The following is a 16,690-nucleotide window of genomic DNA, read 5'->3' as shown; positions in this document are numbered from 1 at the left end:
CTTTAAGTTCATATGAATTAAAATGCATGTCAAACTTTTTATTTCAAGAATTAACAAAAAATTACATCCAAAATTTAAAAACAATAACCAAATTAATATTTTTTTAATTTCAAAATGTTATGTCCAAATCTATTAACCATTCAATTTATTAAAAATAAAAAAATTGTTAAGTGAAAGTTATAGTTCTAAATACAAAAAAAGTTGAGAAATGAAAAATTTAGTATTTTTTTTCAAAATCTAAATATCCGAATCTGATCCGATATTCGGCTATGTTTGTGGCTCTTCTTCTTTGGAGCTTTATTACTTACTTGCGCAATAACTTTGCCACTATCACTCCTCGATCAGCCGCCGCACCTGGCGAATCTTTGTAAGAATTTATTTCACTTCTTTCACTATCAACCATACAAAATATAATATATGGTTGTGTTATTATTATATGTGATTTCGTTTAATTTTGTGTATATCTAAAAAATATTATTATTATAGAAAAGCTATGCCAAAACAAATTGAATGTAACTATATTATATTGATTACTAAAATGCTAATATCATGGTTAGTTCATGGTTTATCACATGATAATTTGCATAAAATCATTTTTTATAATAACTTTAGTAAATCATTTGGATCAAATAAAGTTTTAATAGATCAAGAGAACTATATAGACAGTTTAATTAGTATGTTTTCAAAAGTTAAGAAAACTTTGATGAATTAAAGGTGGCAAGCCAAGCTGGAGTCAGCGGCCTTAAGGATAGGGCTGATTGGAAACATATGTTTACCATTTTTGTTCTTACCGGTGGCACGTGGGTCGTCTTTGCTACCGGCGTTGGGACTTACGTCGGGGTCAAGCATCAAATACCATATTTGGCTCGGCCATATGGTCATGGCCATTTTCACCGTTCATGGTCTATGTTACATCATCTATTGGGTCTCTGCATGAAACCTCTCTGGTATATTTTGGTTTATTTAAGTATCAAATGTTTTTGTTTCAAAACCAGGTTAATATATGGATTCGATCTTGGCCAGGGGCGGATGTAGGATGCTAATTAGTAGGGGGCACAATGATTTTTTTCATTATGATTTAGTTTTAGGGTGGAAGCATTCAATAAACCCTATAGTATTTAGCAAAGAAAATTTCAAAACAGTTGGGGGCACGTGCCCCCGTACCCGTTGTCTTGCGTCCGCCCCTGATCTTGGCTCGACCTAATGTTCCAGTAATTGGGTCCCGCCTCTCGATACGAAGACAAAGTCTAAACTAATTCACCATTTCCGGTCAACGTCACTCTGAATGGAGCACCTTCCATACGAATTAAGAGCAGCATTATCGCGGGATGCAAGGAGAGTTTTCAGAGCATCCCATTAGGACATCTCTAACCATTAACTCTATTTTAGTGTCAAAATCACACTATTTTAGTGTAATTTCAACACTAAAACCAAGGTCTTTTTCAACCATAACACTAAATTTCACACTAAAACTATTTTATAATATTATATATATTAAGTTTTTTATTTATCATTTATTTAATTGAATGTTTTAGTAATAAAATAAGTGAATAGTGTTTTAATGAGATGAATAGTATTTTAGTATGGTGAATAGTGTCACACCAAATTTGGTGTCAAATTTTAGTGTTACACTAAAATAGTATGATTTTTGTAATTCCATTGGAAAGGATTTGGTATAAAAATCACACTAAAATAGTGTTTTGCAGTCCCATTAAAGATGGCCTTAGTAAACTTATGGGAGGGTTCACACAAATTAAAAAAAAATTAAAATTAAAATAATGTACAGTGATGAACTTGCCTCTTTCTAGTTCTTTCTAGTGAACATGTGTCTGACGAATTCATACGGATTCCACGATATATGACGGCCTGTGATTGGTTCGATTTTTCTTTTTTCTAAATCAAACAAAAAATTAATAATAAAAAATTATAAACTTGAACTCCAAAAAGGTTCAGGAGATGCTCTTTGACCATTTACAGTGGGCCTGTTGAAAAATAAATTCAACAGTTTAATTGCTTTACCTGCAATTCAAGAGACGAGTTGTATATCTCATCAATTAGTTATACATCTATCTATATCTATATATACATTAAGTTAAAAGTTATATGTCATTCTTTTGCAATACAAAAGCGATTGAACATATTGCTTGTACCTGACAGAGTCCCACCTTTCTTGTGTATCAAGGGATGAACTGTTCCAATGATATACATAATTGTACTTTATCTTGTGTATCAAGGGATGATCTGTTCCACTAAAACTAGTTGAACATTCGGTATAAAGCCTAATGAAATCAATATACATATCGTTGGAGAGAATCTAAGCTTTGTATGTAGTCTCAAAGAAAGCTAAAAATAAAATGCTATTGATAATGGTGGTATAACAAGATTTTAAAAAATCATTTTTTGATCTATTTTCCAGGAAACCTGACTATATGAAGACGGATATATAGGTTTCAAAATAAAATTTGCTATGACTGTTATGTTTGATTCTATAAAAACCATATAATTAAACATGATGGTAAGAGGGCATTGTTGATAGTTTAAAAAAAAACAAAAAAAAACAAGGACAACGCATTAAGATAAAATTAGAGCTCAAGTCGATCTCTTATTCAAAATAGAAAAAACATTAAATATCTCGTTTAATGAGATTAGTTATCCGAGAGATCCTTCTTCTGCTTTTTTGTACTTGGGTTCTTACTTATGCATGGTACCAACTTCAGCTTGTTAGTCTTGGTCCTCTTCTTTTGCAATCCTTCCTTCTGAATTAACAAAATATACAAAGAAGCCAATTTTATATACATACCTAGTTACATTCAAACAGAAGCAATAGAAATAAGGATCAAGCATTAACCTTTTTGCTACCATCCCCAGCCTCCTCGATGGGAATTTGATTGCTACCATCCACAGCCTCCTCGATGGGAATGTGATTGCTACCATCCCCAGCCTCCTCGATGGGAATTTGCTCCTCGATGGGAATTTTTTGATTCAATGTGTCGTTAGAGGGCCAATTAAATATTTCCTCAGCTTCAGTGGTGCCCACTCGCAGATACCGAGCCTCGGACAAGTAGATGGACTGATAGCAAGGTAATTCGGTGCTTACCATCTGGACCAACTCCTCATCTGATTTATCGAAGACATATTGGACCACCATGTCTTGGAGTGTCTGAAGTTTCTCAGCTCTAGCCACCTATATATGAAGTGAAAAAATGAGAGAGGTGTCAAGGATGAATCAGTCAAGTGTGAAACCTAAAAAATAAAATTGAAACAGTGTGTGTGACCCAGAAAATTTTGATGAGAGCCTTGAGGTTTTGGTTATGGATTTCCAGGGAAAGCTGGTCTATGGATTTATTGAGGATAAGGCTGTGCACAGCTTTGCACAGTTTCTCATAAGACAAGGGCTTAGCCACCTATATGCACACACACAAAAGTGTATCAGGATTGAGAGGAGGCAAGTATATCAGGATAGTTAATTAATTATTGGAATAAACACAAAACCTCGATCAATTTGATCAAACCGAGGATATCTTCTTTGACAATCATCTGGGAGAACTCTTCTTGTGATTTCATTAAAAGGGGCAGCACAGCAGACAAGAGCTCCTCAGACTCTTCCAGGTAATAAAGAGCCGACTAGTCGAAAGACATATAATTAATTGAGTTAGGAAGCCGAGAGACAAGCAAACACACACACATATATGATTTGTGTACAAAAACACCTTGACAATCTTGAGGAGACTCCTGAGATCTTCATTGCGTACCATATAGGATATTTCTTCTTGTGATTTGTCCTCCACATACTGGATGACACCAGCATACAATGACTGAAGATCCAGATAATCAGCCACCTATATATTGAACAAAAACTATAATTAAGATCATAATTTAAAAATTAAAATAAATGTTGATTAACTTGATATCTGAAAGACAGACAAGAGACAAGAAACCTTGATAAGGTCCATGAGACTGGTCAGGCGCTCTTCACCGTGTAGGAACTCGTCATACATCCAAGTCTTCGAGGAGCAAGTGGTATCACTGATCCTAACGCTGTAGGTTAAAAGCCTCTTGAGGACTCTGCTTTTCACACGGGGCATCTCCACCGGCGCAATTTGCTCATCGTATCGTTCCTTTGGAACCATCTCATTGAACAACTTCCATGTCTTGGGATCAACTTCTACAACCTTCCTATCACAGCAACTACACACGACACTCTTAGAATCATCCGCCGTCGCCATTAGGAATCCTAAAGCAGCAATGAAGATTTTGTCTTTTAGGTTTTGCGGCTAGGAACAGACGAGAAGAATCTTTGTACACCAGCCCTAACAACGGACGACGTCGTTCTGGGTCGGCAGGAAACCTTTTGTCGGTTTATTGCATCAAAGCCCAAATACACATAAAAAGTTCAGCTGAAAATACCCATTATATATACTACGGTAAATTTTGCTCTACAGACGAGTATGCAAATAAAAAATAATATAAAAATATTTTAAATTCTGAGACATATTTAAAATATTTAGTTTATTCTTAAAGTAATGTTAACATTCACAAACTATTTTTATTATCTTTTTACAAATCATAGACTTAAAAAAAGATTTTACTTTTAATCATATAACTATTTTATATTTATTATTTTTTAACTATAATAATAAATAAACAAATTAATATCTATCTATTACTATAAAGAAAGTTTTGTTTTCTGTGAAACTGCCACATCAACGCCATGTCATAAAGTCAAGTTCTATACTCATGACAATTGTCCCCCTTATTCCAAAACGCAGTGCTTTATTTATTTTGATTCGGATGGACTTTTGTTGTCAAGCATATATTTTCAGCATTTTGGGTTAATAATTTTGGATGTTAAAGGGCCAAATCAGAAAGGTTTGTTATTTTAGGCTTGGGCCATAAAACTTAAAGCCTATGTAAACCATTCTTTTTTTTTTTTAATTATATATATTAATTTAAAAATCCACCCGTAAACGGGCACCGGAACAGGTCTCGGCTAACCGACAGAGAAACAGTAATCCTCAATAATAGATTAGGCTTATCACTAAATGTACATGGAAAAGTAAGTGAAAAAACAGTGGGAGGGAAAAAATCTAAGCTCAAAGGACCAGGACCGGTCCCTCATCATCACCGTAGATCCGCGGCCAACGACGCCGACTTTACCAAGGTCAAGCCGACCACTCCATCTTCACTTCCTTCTCAATATAGGCGCCGACACACAGAATTGAAGATCACCCAACACTCCTTTCTTCAACCCGATTGACCAAAAATCAGGAGATTGAAACAAATCACACCGTTGAGGGGAACCGCCATCCCCAACTGACCCATCTCACTCGCCTAAGCTCTAGCCACGGAGAATCACGAAGGTCAGCTCTGAACCCATTAGCTAGGATACCATTCTTTGGAAATAAAGCTCGATATCCGATATTTATTAAATGAAAACAAACCAACAGGAGGGACGGCATAGGGACACTGAGACCGCTACCGCCACACACCATATGCAGAAAAGCGGGCTTGAGTCAGCTGCTGCAACGACACCATAAGGAGCTCCATAGACCTACAAGAAGTATTTGTGATACAGCACTGCCAAGGGTGATCAAATAATCGACCAATGACACAGGGATATGCACATCGCCAAGAGGTGCCACCATTCGTTTAATAGATAAAACCCACTCACTTCAGTTTCATCTCCTCCTCAACGAATTGGCCGCTACATTGTGAATCTATATTTCCTCTTCTAGCTCCGATGGTGCCGTAACAGTAATACGTTGCATTCAGTAATCTTCATTTACACTGACCACCAACCCACTACTCCCACTATCTTTCATTCAATGAATCCCCTCCTTTCTTATCTACGACTACACCTATAAATAGGGGTTCTCGACTCGGTCTGATTCATCAGTTTTCCCTTCTCAATCACCAGACTCCTTACAACACCATAGTCCATGAATGACTGCCTCATCGATTCTGCTCGCTGTCTTGAAGGCTGGCTGCTGAATCTTTAACCGGCAGCTAGGGATGTCAAAATAACCCACTCCTCCCACTATCCTTCGTTTTTTATAGTCAGTACCATATCAACTATATAATATAATTATTTTAAATATATTTATATACATAATATAATTATCTTGTTTGTAGGCAGTACAACCAATATCAACTATATAATATATAATTATTTTGTTTATATTTATATAACTATATAATTTAGTTTCAATCCGTGCGGCTTATGTGGACATTGTAACACATTCTAGAAACATAACAATGATAAAGATCGTTGATGCATCTAACGATTACAGATGTCTATTAAAGTTAGTCTATAACAATGGGAATACATGTAATTATGCTAGTGAAAGATTGACTTTTAGTTAAAAAGTGTGAAAAGTACTATTATGATGACACGTAGGAAATAACATTTTGGTTAATAATACATGAAGGTAAAGTTAGTTTGTAGGATTTTAAATACCCAAACCAGACCTGAGTCTAATAAAGATTTTTAGTCCTCTAACTCGTAAATTTTCGATTTGATTTCAGATAGCATATTTTTAGATTGGTTTCGGTTTGAGTTTTCGGATCCGGATAAAATGTGCAAGACTAAGAATTAGTTTGTAGGAAAGCTTCTCTTTTAATAATAAGAGGATTATTTGTAAAACTAAATTTCCGTAATTTGAGATTTTAAATACCCAAACCCGACCGTTTGATAAAGATTTTTAGTCCTCAACTTGTAAATTTTTTATTTGATTTCAGATAGGATATTTTTGGATCTGTTCCGAAATGCGCAAGGCTAGGAACATTCTTAGTGTGATTTTAAACGTAAAGTGGGATTCGTAATCACATGTCTGGGTCTGGCATATTGTTTATGCCTATGGATGCGCTAAAACAAAAAGTCACCAAATTAATGTTTATGCAAATGATTCGCCACACGATCGTTCTATATACCTGATCAATAAAAACTGGGTTGAACTTAGAACATGAGAGTGTAGCGTAAACATAAGTCAACATAGATGAGAACATAAATTAGACCTAGCACGACGTCCTTCTAGGTCACAGGAAACCTTTGTAGGCATATTGCATCAAAGCACAAATACGCCTACATAAAAGCAGTAAAAGTTAAGCTGAAAAAGCCCATTTCAAACCCACCCGCATAATCACATATGTCTGGAATAACGAGAATTCGGCCAAAAAAAACCTCAACTTTACACGAATTGCCAAAAGAAACATGAACTTATGGAGTGACTAAAAAAACATCAAACTTTCATTGACTTTAGAATTAATTAACAATGTTTTCGCTGACTTGCCAATTTAGCACGCTGTCAACAAATTTAACAGAAATATTTGACGTCGTTTATTGTTGGCGTTAAGTGAAACGACGTCGTTTCATCTCATTTGAAAACGACGTCGTTTACATGATTTGAATTTAAAAATATGTAGACCACCCTTGGATTCGAACCCAGATTGATTGGTCAAATGACAAGTTATTTTACTACTGGGCTACTGGCACTTTCAATGTACTTACCAACATGTTTACTTTAATTTGATACATATTAAATATAAAAAATTCTCTAAAAACTTAATAAGATCTTTAAAATTCCAAAAAAAATTTAAAAAAAAGAAGATTTTTATAAAATTAATTTAGAAATTAAAATTAAAAATAAAATTTTATTTTTCTTTTAAAAAAATAAAAACTCTTCCAAAATTTTCTAAAAACTTAAAAAGATCTTTAAAATTCCAAAAAATTGAAAAAATAAAGAAATATTTTATAAAATTAATTTTGAAATTAAAAATAAAAAATATTCCAAAAGTTTCAATTTTTTTAATTCAAAATTAATTTTATGAAAATTTTGGAAGATTTTTTATTGCTTTTTAAGAAAAATAAAATTTTATTTTTTTGAAAGAAAAATAAAATTTTATTTTCAATTTTAATTTCAAAATTAATTTTATAAAAAAAATTCTTTATTTTTTTCAATTTTTTTGGAATTTAAAGATCGTTTTAATTTTTTAGAAAATTTTGGAAGAGTTTTTATTTTTTAAAAAGAAAAATAAAATTTATTTTCAATTTTAATTTTAAAATTAATTTTATAAAAAAATTCTTACTTTTCAATTTTTTTGAAATTTTAAAGATCTTTTTAAGTTTTTAGAGAATATTTTATATTTAATATGTATCAAATAAAAGTAAACATGTTAGTAAGTACATTGAAGGTGCCAGTAGCCCAGTGGTAAAATACCTTGCCATTTGACCAATTAACCTGGGTTCGAATTGAAGGGTCTACATTTTTTTAAATTCAAATCATGTAAAACGACGTCATTTTCAAATGAGATGAAACGACGTCGCTTTACTTAACGCCAACATTTAACGTCTAGTTAACACTGTGTTAACTGTGAGTTTACGGCGTGCTAAATTGACAAGTCAATCTTAAGTTTATTAATAAACTAAAAAAGTCAACAAAAGTAAATAATTTTTTTAGCCAGGCTCGAGTACAGGTTTTCTTTGGCAATTCGTGAAAAGTTCGTGTTTTTTTTGGCCGAATTCTCCTCGAATAACTGTTTATGGATGAGCTAAAAAAAAAAAAAAAGTCTCCAAGCAGCATAAAGAACACGTGAGTTACAGAATTTAAAAGCTCTTTCCACAACCTCTTAAGAGCACGTTTATCGCAAGTGCTTAGAGGGGGTGTTTAATGTTTTTCGGATTAAAAAAAAAAGAAAATAATGTATTAAGCAAGGAGGCGATGCTTAATTAAGCTCCACAAGCGCCGTGTGTTATGGGACACGTGTCATTGTACGCGTCTTTCTCTTTCTCCCTCGACGACTCTGTTTCCACTTTCCCTCGATGACTCCGCAAGTCTCTTTCTCTCCCTCGACGACTCCGCGTTTGTCGATTGAATCTTCGAGGTATCCGCGTCGTTCTCCGTTAAAGTCGACGGCTCCACTTCTCTCTTTCTCTCTCTCGGCGGCTCCACGTTTCGCGATTCTCTCCGTCGATGACTCCGCCTTGTTGTGGTGAAATCTCGAGGACTCCGCTTCTCTCTTTCTCTCCTCGATGAATCCCCGTTTCTGTCGTGTTCTTACCCCGTCGATGAAGAGCCAGCCTCTGTCTCGTGATCTTCCCCCGACGATGAAGACTCCGCCTCTGTTCTCTCACTCGGTGGATCTCCTCAGCTGACTGCGAGGAAATCAAATCGATAGGTAAACGTTTATATCATTCTTTTTATGTCTGAATCCTTCATTGTTATTTGATTTGTTTGTTGTCTCGGTTACTAGTGATTAATTTTTGTTTGTCTCTGTTTGTGTTTCTTAAGATGGAATTATCAACAGACATGAAGGTTGGTTAAAGAAGACAACCGCAAACAGAGTTTTCCTTGCAAGTAGAATCAGATATTGCTCCTTATCGTGGTCTTCTGCTGGGTCTTTTCTTCATGACGGTAATTTATGAGTTCTGAAATAACTTCATCCATATATTTATCATTTCTGAAAAAAGCAGGGAACTGTGGATGGTGAAAGAAAGTATTACTTCTGATGTTTCTTTCAACTGCAAACATATGTAAGCACAGTCATAAGACTAAAAAGGGAGTTATACTCATTTCAGGTTGGCATGTCTATTGATCCGAAACTTCTTCTCTCTAACTTCCCCGTCGTAATTGGGACTTTGGGACTCTTGATATTGGGCAAGACTATATTAGTCGTTGTCATGGGAAAGTTGTTCGGAATTTCAGTCATATCTGCAATTAGAGCCGGTCTTCTTCTGGCCCCTGGTGGAGAGTTTGCATTTGTTGCTTTTGGAGAAGCTGTCAATCAGGTTTGCTATCGACATCATGTATATATTTATTCCAACGGTATTTCCCTAGAGGCCTAACCGGTGGTTCCTCCAGGGTATAATGTCTCCTCAGCTATCTTCGTTGCTGTTTCTTGTGGTGGGAATCTCAATGGCTATCACACCTTGGTTAGCTGCTGGTGGCCAGTTAATTGCATCCCGGTTTGAGTTGCATGATGTTAGAAGTTTATTGCCGGTTGAAAGTGAGGTAGGAATCTTGATGATACTTGTAGATAATTTTAGATCTATTTCAATCATGGTACCACTTGACTTTAGTGTCATTCTGAAGCTCACACATTCTTTGGTTCAGGAAATCATTACGAGTCTGCCTGATGTTTAATCCCACTTTTTTTTTGGCTGATTTTATTTTGCAGACGGATGATTTGCAGGATCACATAATTATTTGCGGATTGGACGAGTTGGGCAGGTTTATACATTATCTGAACTTCTTCAGCTTATGCTCTTTGGACGAGAACATTTGTGTAGATAGTCTGTGTCACAGTGTATGTGGGAGTTTCCAACTTCTTGTCCATTGTATATTTGTTACTTGCAGTGAAAGTGAGGTAGGAATCTTGATGATACTTGTACAGAATTTTAACACTGTCACTCAATAATGGTAACACTTGAATTAGTGTTTGAAACTCACACATTCTTTGGTTCAGGAAATTATTACAAGGCTGTCTCATGTCTAATCTCTCATTGGTTTTATTTTCAGACGGATGATTTGCAGGATCACATAATTATTTGCGGATTTGGACGAGTTGGTCAGGTTTAGAATGACCTGAACTTCTACAGTTTATGCTCTTTAGACGAGAACATCTGTGTAGTCTACACAGTGTAGATGGTCTTCGCCATTGAATATTTTGTTACTTGTAGATAATTGCTCAGCTTCTCTCAGAAAGACTTATCCCATTCGTTGCCCTCGATGTCAGCAGGTAACATAACATCGCCTATTCATTTGCTATATGATCATTTTGTGCGTTTTAGATAAACCGAAAATGTGGGCACTATCAGTAACTTCCACACACATTGAGATCACGTTTTAACCTCTCTGATACAAAATTCTGTCAGGTGAAGTTACCAACCTCAGAAATAGCAAACACGATCAACGAGTTCAGGAACCGTCACCTATCTGAACTAACGGAGGTGCGTTTTAATCTTAAGATCAAATTCAACATTTATTTATTTATCAGAGTGGTTTGGTCTTTGATTGATTTTGTATTGGGAAATGGTGCATAACGATAATGGCAGCTATGTGAAGCAAGCAGAAGCTCGCTGGGGTATGGTTTTTCGAGGACGACGACGACTAAGCCTAAAACTCAAACGTCGGATGCAACTGAGGAGAACCAGATCATCGAAGGAAGTGGTTCACTCGCCATCTGATGTGCCTCTTTCTTCTAAGAACAAACTTTTAATATTCTAGTGTTGGCCATTGAACACAGATGTCACATTCATATAAGCTACCTGGCTGATGATGATGGTCCTTTTGGAGGGAGTTTTATTCAATTAATTGTTCTCCTTTAATCAAAAAAATATATATATTAGGACACAGTCTCGGTAATAAATACAAAAACATTTGTGTAAGAGTGTGTGTGTGGGGTATTTACTCCTCTTCTTCTTTGCCCCTTTTCTAGTGTTGATTGATATACGGAAACGGTTTATCACTAACAAAATAACGGCAAAAGTGTCAATTTCGATCCCAACTATTTCAGTCGTGCCAAATACGACCCGAACAATTGATCAGTGCCAAATACGACATTAACTCAATTATAATTCAATAAAACTACCCGAACTTCTTAAAACGTGCCTAAATCTACATTGACTCTAACAGAAATTAGTCAACCGTTAACAAGATAAAACGACGTCGTTTTGATATACGAGGAAAAATGCCAATTTCGACCTCAACACTCTCAGTCGTGCCAAATAAGACCCGAACAAATGGTCAGTGCCAAAAACGACCTCAACTCAATCATACTTTAAGAAAAATTACCCAATTTTTTTAAAACGTGTCTAAATCTACATTAACTCTAACAAAAGTTAATCAACCTTTAACAAAGATAAGACGACGTTGTTTTATATGTATTTTTTTTTTAATATGTTCATTTCGGGACTCAAATATGTGCTGGGATATCCTTTTAAAGGGGCACACTAACAACTAGACTAAAATAATTTTTTGAAATATTATTACAAATAGAAATTCTCTATTATATAAACTACTATTCTTCTTCATCTTATCCAATTTAAAACTTTGGTGATTGCTTTATATATTTTAGTTATTGTTTAATTTGTCTAATATTTTGTACAACATATCTTAGTGAAAGAAAGGTAAAAGGCCTCTTAACATTTTTGAACAAAATATCAAAATATATAATATCAACTTTGAAAACTAAAAAAATTCCCACTTAATTTTAAAAATTAAAAATAATTTATATAAGAAAATTGTATAAATAAATTCAAAGTTTTAAGCATATTTAAGATCGTATAATAATAAATATTTTATTATTTATATTTTAGTAAGATATAATTTTATTAAAGATATGATAAATAAGAAAAATGTGTTAATGTATTTATATAAATCAGAAAAAATTGTCACCAAAATTTTAAATTGGATAAGATGAAGAATAATAGTAGTTTATATAATTTCAAATTTGTAATAGTATTTTAAAAAGTTACTTTTATCTAGTTGTTAGTGTGCCCATTTAAAAGGGTATCACAACATGGTTTGAGTTCCGGAATGAACATATTTTTTTTTTAAAATAGATATATATATATATATATATATATATATGTATATAAACGACGTCTTCTTATCTTGTTAACGGTTGACTAACTTCTGTTAGAGTCAATGTAGATTTATGCACCTTTTAAGAAGTTCAGGTAGTTTTTCTTAAATTATACTTAAGTTGAGGCCGGTTTTGGCACTGCCCATTTGTTCGGGTCCTATTTGGCACGACTGAGAGTGTTGGGGTCGAAATTGGTACTTTTCCTCGTATATCAAAACGACGTCGTTTTATCTTGTTAACGATTGACTAACTTCTGTTAGAGTCAATTTAGATTTAAGCACGTTTTAAGAAGTTCAGGTAGTTTTTTCGAATTATAATTGAGTTGAGGTCGTATTTGACACTGATCAATTGTTCGGGTCGTATTTGGCACGACTGAAATAGTTGGGATCGAAATTGGCACTTTTCCCCAAAATAACTGTCATGTAACAAAATTTTATGAGGACGCATAAAAGCAGTAAAAGTGGCCCATTTCAAACCCACCTGCATAATCACATATGTCTGGAATAACTGTTTATGGATGAGCTAAAAAAAAAAAAAAAGTCTCCAAGCAGCATAAAGAACACGTGAGTTACAGAATTTAAAAGCTCTTTCCACAACCTCTTAACAGTTCCTAGAGAGTAGCAAACTGGAAACGCTCATCTCTACTCTATCTTCTTTCTCGGGCCAGCTTTCGCCAGCTCTTCTCCCGCTCTCTTCTTTCTATTTGCCTGCAATCCTTGTCTTATTCCAACGTAGGCTTCCCCAAAGATATTGTTGGCCGATCTTAAACTGTCTCGCACATTCTCTCCTTGTTTTTTCAGCTCAACTGAAAAAGAGAAAAGAACCATAGTGTTCTGTACAACTCCAGAGAAACCTAATATGAACCCTACACCCTAAATTTGTTGCAATACTCTACATGATGATCATGTCAACGCAAGAGCCTTTCAAATAGTAGGGCACAGTGATCATCAAATCAACAACAAAAGGCACATTGATTCTAACAGATCAGGCAGCCAACACAAATAAAAACTTTATCCACACGATTGTGTTAGACTTAAGACAGCAAAAGCACACTCAATAAAGAACAGATCAATACCTGAGATGTTTTCCCCTGCAAAACCTTCACAAACTTTGCACAACGGATACATAACTTCCGAAGCATATAAATGCCATTCTTTTTCTTGACTAAGCTCTTCATAGACACTGAACACAACACTCATCTGAACAGACTCCTTCTCAAGAGCAAGCTCCCCCATTCTCTTGAGCAAAATTCCAATCAACCCTTTCCTTATACCATTTCCATTCTCAGAGAGTAAATCCCTAGACACTCCTTCCTCCTCTCGATCAATCACCTTGAAGGCTTCACGAAACATCTCCTTTTCATTCTCCCCCAGACTGAACCAGAACTCATTGCAGGTTGCTTGATCAAGCTGCCCAATCCAAGAATGAAGAGCGGAGAGCACATGCACCAAGTTTTCTGTGAGGTCACGCTTATGGTCGCTTGAGGTGTTCTCCTTTAGCACGAAGCACAGATGTGCAGCCACCATGAACAAGGTAGCTACCAAAGACTGAGAGCTCGCCATGTTCTTCTTTCCCAATGCGTTGAAGTATTCCTTCAGGAGTTTGCAGCATATATTCCTCAGTCTTGACTCTGTGTGCAAGAGTGATTTGAATACAATTCTCCACATCTCCTGAAATAAAAGTTCCAGTAAGAATTATCTCACTGGATTATTGCAAAGAAAGTATAGAACAAAAGCTAAAATGGATACCTCAAACTCTGGATCCAATACTTGATAACCAGGAAAATGTCTGAACGTACTGAATACCATGAACAGTGAGTAGTGACTTTCATCGGAAGTGTGAGCAACCTCTACTTTCTTCAATATAGTGATGATATGCTTCCTGAAACGTTTCTCCAAGGCTTTCATGAAGAAGAACAACACCTGCATGGCATCCAACGACTGAGCGAGCTAAATTTCCAAAAGAAGCAAACACAAAAGGTATGCAATAACTTCACGTGAACTCACCTCTGCTACCGCTGCCGGATACTCCTTAAAAGCGGACAGACATTCAGGGATCAGGTTACCAACCATACCTACATCAGTTTTTTCTGTAAGAAGCCCTATGAGCTCACCAACAGGGGAAGGCGCTTTGAAAGGGTCAGCATCTCGGGGAATCAGAGGCAACAGAGTTGCAAAGAAACGACTCGAGAGCTTGTTTAAATATTTCCTCTTGCTCTTGCTGCCAAGACCAGGTTCTGAAAATTTGGAGATAAAGGATCGAACCATGGTCAGGGCTCGAGCCTTCTTTTGATCATTACACCTGGAAGACAAATACAATTACCGTGAGAATAAAATAAGGAAAAACTAGAAGCTAAATTCAATTCGTAGGTACATACCGTGTGTATTGGAGCATAATATCAATATGACCGTCTAAAATTTTGTCACTAAGGGTATAGTTGGCCAAATACTCCAACAGTATCTGTTGACATTTCAAGCTGATTTTTTCCACAACACTGTGTATCAGCGAATATGAAACAACAGATACAATGTTGGATAACTCTTCAAACTCAAACCTCCGCTCTATGATGGCCTCGATGAGTGAAAGAGCCCTACAGTGTACATCTGTCTCTATATCCTCAAATAATCTATCAAACTTAATCAATATACTCATCTGCTGCATAGTTATCTCCTTGCTAATGTACCATTTTAAAATGGCAAAGCAAGAGAGAGAGCAATCAAGAGATATATTCATCATCCCACCAGCAGCAATGTATGACAACTCTCCTACCAGCCTATCTCCTAAACTATCTAGACTATCTCCTTCTTCCCTGAGGGAAGGCAATGGAAATTTCAGTAAAGATTTCAAACCTCTAAGAGCTGAAGGCAAAAGAGTTTGGTTGCTCAAGCATCCCATAACCAGAGGCAGAAACGGATCTATCAGCTCTTGATTAACTTCTCTTTTCTCCATTCTTTTATGGAGTACTTTCAAAGCAAGCTCACTGATGATAGTAGCATTATCTTCAGGAAAAACACTCCGGTTATTAAGGCCATTATCCAGAAGTTCATATATGAACTCAAAAATCTCGTCCGGATCAAAGCACTTGTTTACTTCAAAACCATCTGCAATTTCCTCTATCATCTTCTCCACAAGCGATCTTCTCTTTGGATCCAGAAGAAACTTCAGCCGATCAGCAACAACGCAAACTAACTGCAAAGTTTGGCTCCTAGTGCTCACGTTTTTAGCAATCAGCTTCATAGAACTGAAGCTCACATCAACACCTTCAAAGAACATATCCGATTTCAACACATCCAGAATATCCTTCAAACACTGAAACGTGCCACACTTGGACTTCCATGTCTTGGGATCGACTTCTACAACCTTCTTATCACTGCAAATACACTTGACACTCTCGTGCGACGTCGCCATTAGGAACCCTAAAGCAGCAATGAAGATCCTGAGAACGGCTATGAACAGACGAGATGAATCTTATACGAGCCCTAACAACCAACGACGTCGTTCTAGGTAATGTATTGTAGCAGAGCCCAAATTAGCACATAAAAGCCCATTTCAAAGCCCCAACATTTTGACTTGATCCAATACATGATAAGAAGGAAATTGTTTGAGATGAGATGTTTATAATCGATTTTAAACTATAAATATTTATCTTATTCATAAATTAATCTAACATATAATCTCTCTTAGTTCAGTGGTTTGATTAATAGTTCTACACCAAAAAAATTGAGTTTTGATTCTCGGAAAAAGAATAATTAAAAAAAAAAAAATCTATTTATCAATTTTCAATTATATCCCCTATATATTATTTAAGGATCCTTTAAAAAGTTGTAACATCAATTTGTATTTAATTACAAAATGAACTTGACGAAGTGTCATCTCCAAATTTCTTATTAATGCTTACGTGGTACTCATACAATGACTTTTAATTAATTTTAGTCTAATTTATTTTTTGCCTAGAAAAATTTACTAACATTACATTAAATAAAACAGTCCACATTTATAATAAAGCATTCTCTAACGTTTATATTTTTTAACAAATTGTTATAAAACAGATTATCCCTTATTATTAAAGTAAGTTTATTTCGTAATGTAAGGTTTGGTCAAACTGATC

The 16,690-nt window shown here is 35.3% G+C and overlaps 3 protein-coding genes across 10 annotated transcripts; 1 reads left to right on the top strand and 2 right to left on the bottom strand.

The window, feature by feature from the left end:
* Window positions 1–2,446: 2,446 nt before the first annotated feature.
* Window positions 2,447–4,360, bottom strand: LOC108869609. The gene is made up of 6 exons (XM_018654230.2): window positions 3,939–4,360; window positions 3,711–3,839; window positions 3,493–3,624; window positions 3,276–3,404; window positions 2,849–3,184; window positions 2,447–2,756 (listed from the first exon to the last, which is right to left on the bottom strand). The coding sequence occupies exons 1-6, from the start codon at window positions 4,224–4,226 to the stop codon at window positions 2,646–2,648; spliced, it is 1,125 nt and encodes a 374-aa protein (XP_018509746.2). The 5' UTR covers window positions 4,227–4,360; the 3' UTR covers window positions 2,447–2,645.
* A 4,141-nt stretch (window positions 4,361–8,501) lies between these two features.
* On the bottom strand, window positions 8,502–16,039 carry LOC103843722. Of its 2 annotated transcripts, XM_009120488.3 has the most exons (6): window positions 14,960–16,039; window positions 14,589–14,883; window positions 14,331–14,504; window positions 13,658–14,252; window positions 13,180–13,387; window positions 8,502–8,622 (listed from the first exon to the last, which is right to left on the bottom strand). In XM_009120488.3, exons 1-5 carry the CDS (start codon window positions 15,988–15,990, stop codon window positions 13,224–13,226), a joined length of 2,259 nt encoding a protein of 752 aa, XP_009118736.2. In that variant the 5' UTR covers window positions 15,991–16,039; the 3' UTR covers window positions 8,502–8,622; window positions 13,180–13,223. The 2 variants fall into 2 exon arrangements, with proteins under 2 accessions (XP_009118736.2, XP_009118735.2); XM_009120487.3 differs by lacking the exon at window positions 8,502–8,622 and having other exon boundaries at window positions 13,019–13,387; window positions 14,960–16,038.
* On the top strand, window positions 8,725–11,428 carry LOC103843721 (K(+) efflux antiporter 1, chloroplastic-like). Of its 7 annotated transcripts, XM_033279073.1 has the most exons (10): window positions 8,742–9,174; window positions 9,288–9,410; window positions 9,575–9,784; window positions 9,858–10,007; window positions 10,174–10,226; window positions 10,353–10,362; window positions 10,515–10,568; window positions 10,676–10,734; window positions 10,871–10,945; window positions 11,051–11,428. In XM_033279073.1, exons 2-9 carry the CDS (start codon window positions 9,405–9,407, stop codon window positions 10,872–10,874), a joined length of 546 nt encoding a protein of 181 aa, XP_033134964.1. In that variant the 5' UTR covers window positions 8,742–9,174; window positions 9,288–9,404; the 3' UTR covers window positions 10,875–10,945; window positions 11,051–11,428. The 7 variants fall into 7 exon arrangements, 5 of the variants coding, with proteins under 5 accessions (XP_033134961.1, XP_033134962.1, XP_033134963.1 ...); XR_004450990.1 differs by having other exon boundaries at window positions 8,725–9,174; window positions 10,174–10,415; XM_033279070.1 differs by having other exon boundaries at window positions 8,737–9,174; window positions 10,174–10,362.
* Window positions 16,040–16,690: the final 651 nt, after the last annotated feature.

The sequence above is a fragment of the Brassica rapa genome, chromosome A09 (genome assembly GCF_000309985.2).
Source record: "Brassica rapa cultivar Chiifu-401-42 chromosome A09, CAAS_Brap_v3.01, whole genome shotgun sequence".
In the NCBI taxonomy this organism is placed as follows: Eukaryota; Viridiplantae; Streptophyta; class Magnoliopsida; order Brassicales; family Brassicaceae; genus Brassica; species Brassica rapa.
This window is presented reverse-complemented; position numbering and strand designations above follow the sequence as displayed.

What these genes read in the sequence shown, in the direction of transcription:
- LOC108869609 (XM_018654230.2), bottom strand. Translation starts at nt 4,226, where the DNA reads ATGGCGACGGCGGATGATTCTAAGAGTGTCGTGTGTAGTTGCTGTGAT. An exon ending in GTCTCATGGACCTTATCAAG is followed by an intron (nt 3,840 to 3,938) that starts GTTTCTTGTCTC and finishes TTCAATATATAG; the next exon opens with GTGGCTGATTATCTGGATCT. An exon ending in CTCTCATCAAAATTTTCTGG is followed by an intron (nt 3,185 to 3,275) that starts GTCACACACACT and finishes CTTCATATATAG; the next exon opens with GTGGCTAGAGCTGAGAAACT.
- LOC103843722 (XM_009120488.3), bottom strand. Translation starts at nt 15,990, where the DNA reads ATGGCGACGTCGCACGAGAGTGTCAAGTGTATTTGCAGTGATAAGAAG. An exon ending in ATTATGCTCCAATACACACG is followed by an intron (nt 14,884 to 14,959) that starts GTATGTACCTAC and finishes TTTGTCTTCCAG; the next exon opens with GTGTAATGATCAAAAGAAGG. An exon ending in TGCAGGGGAAAACATCTCAG is followed by an intron (nt 13,388 to 13,657) that starts GTATTGATCTGT and finishes TCTCTTTTTCAG; the next exon opens with TTGAGCTGAAAAAACAAGGA.
- LOC103843721 (XM_033279070.1), top strand. An exon ending in TTGGAGAAGCTGTCAATCAG is followed by an intron (nt 9,785 to 9,857) that starts GTTTGCTATCGA and finishes TGGTTCCTCCAG; the next exon opens with GGTATAATGTCTCCTCAGCT. An exon ending in TATTGCCGGTTGAAAGTGAG is followed by an intron (nt 10,008 to 10,173) that starts GTAGGAATCTTG and finishes TTTATTTTGCAG; the next exon opens with ACGGATGATTTGCAGGATCA.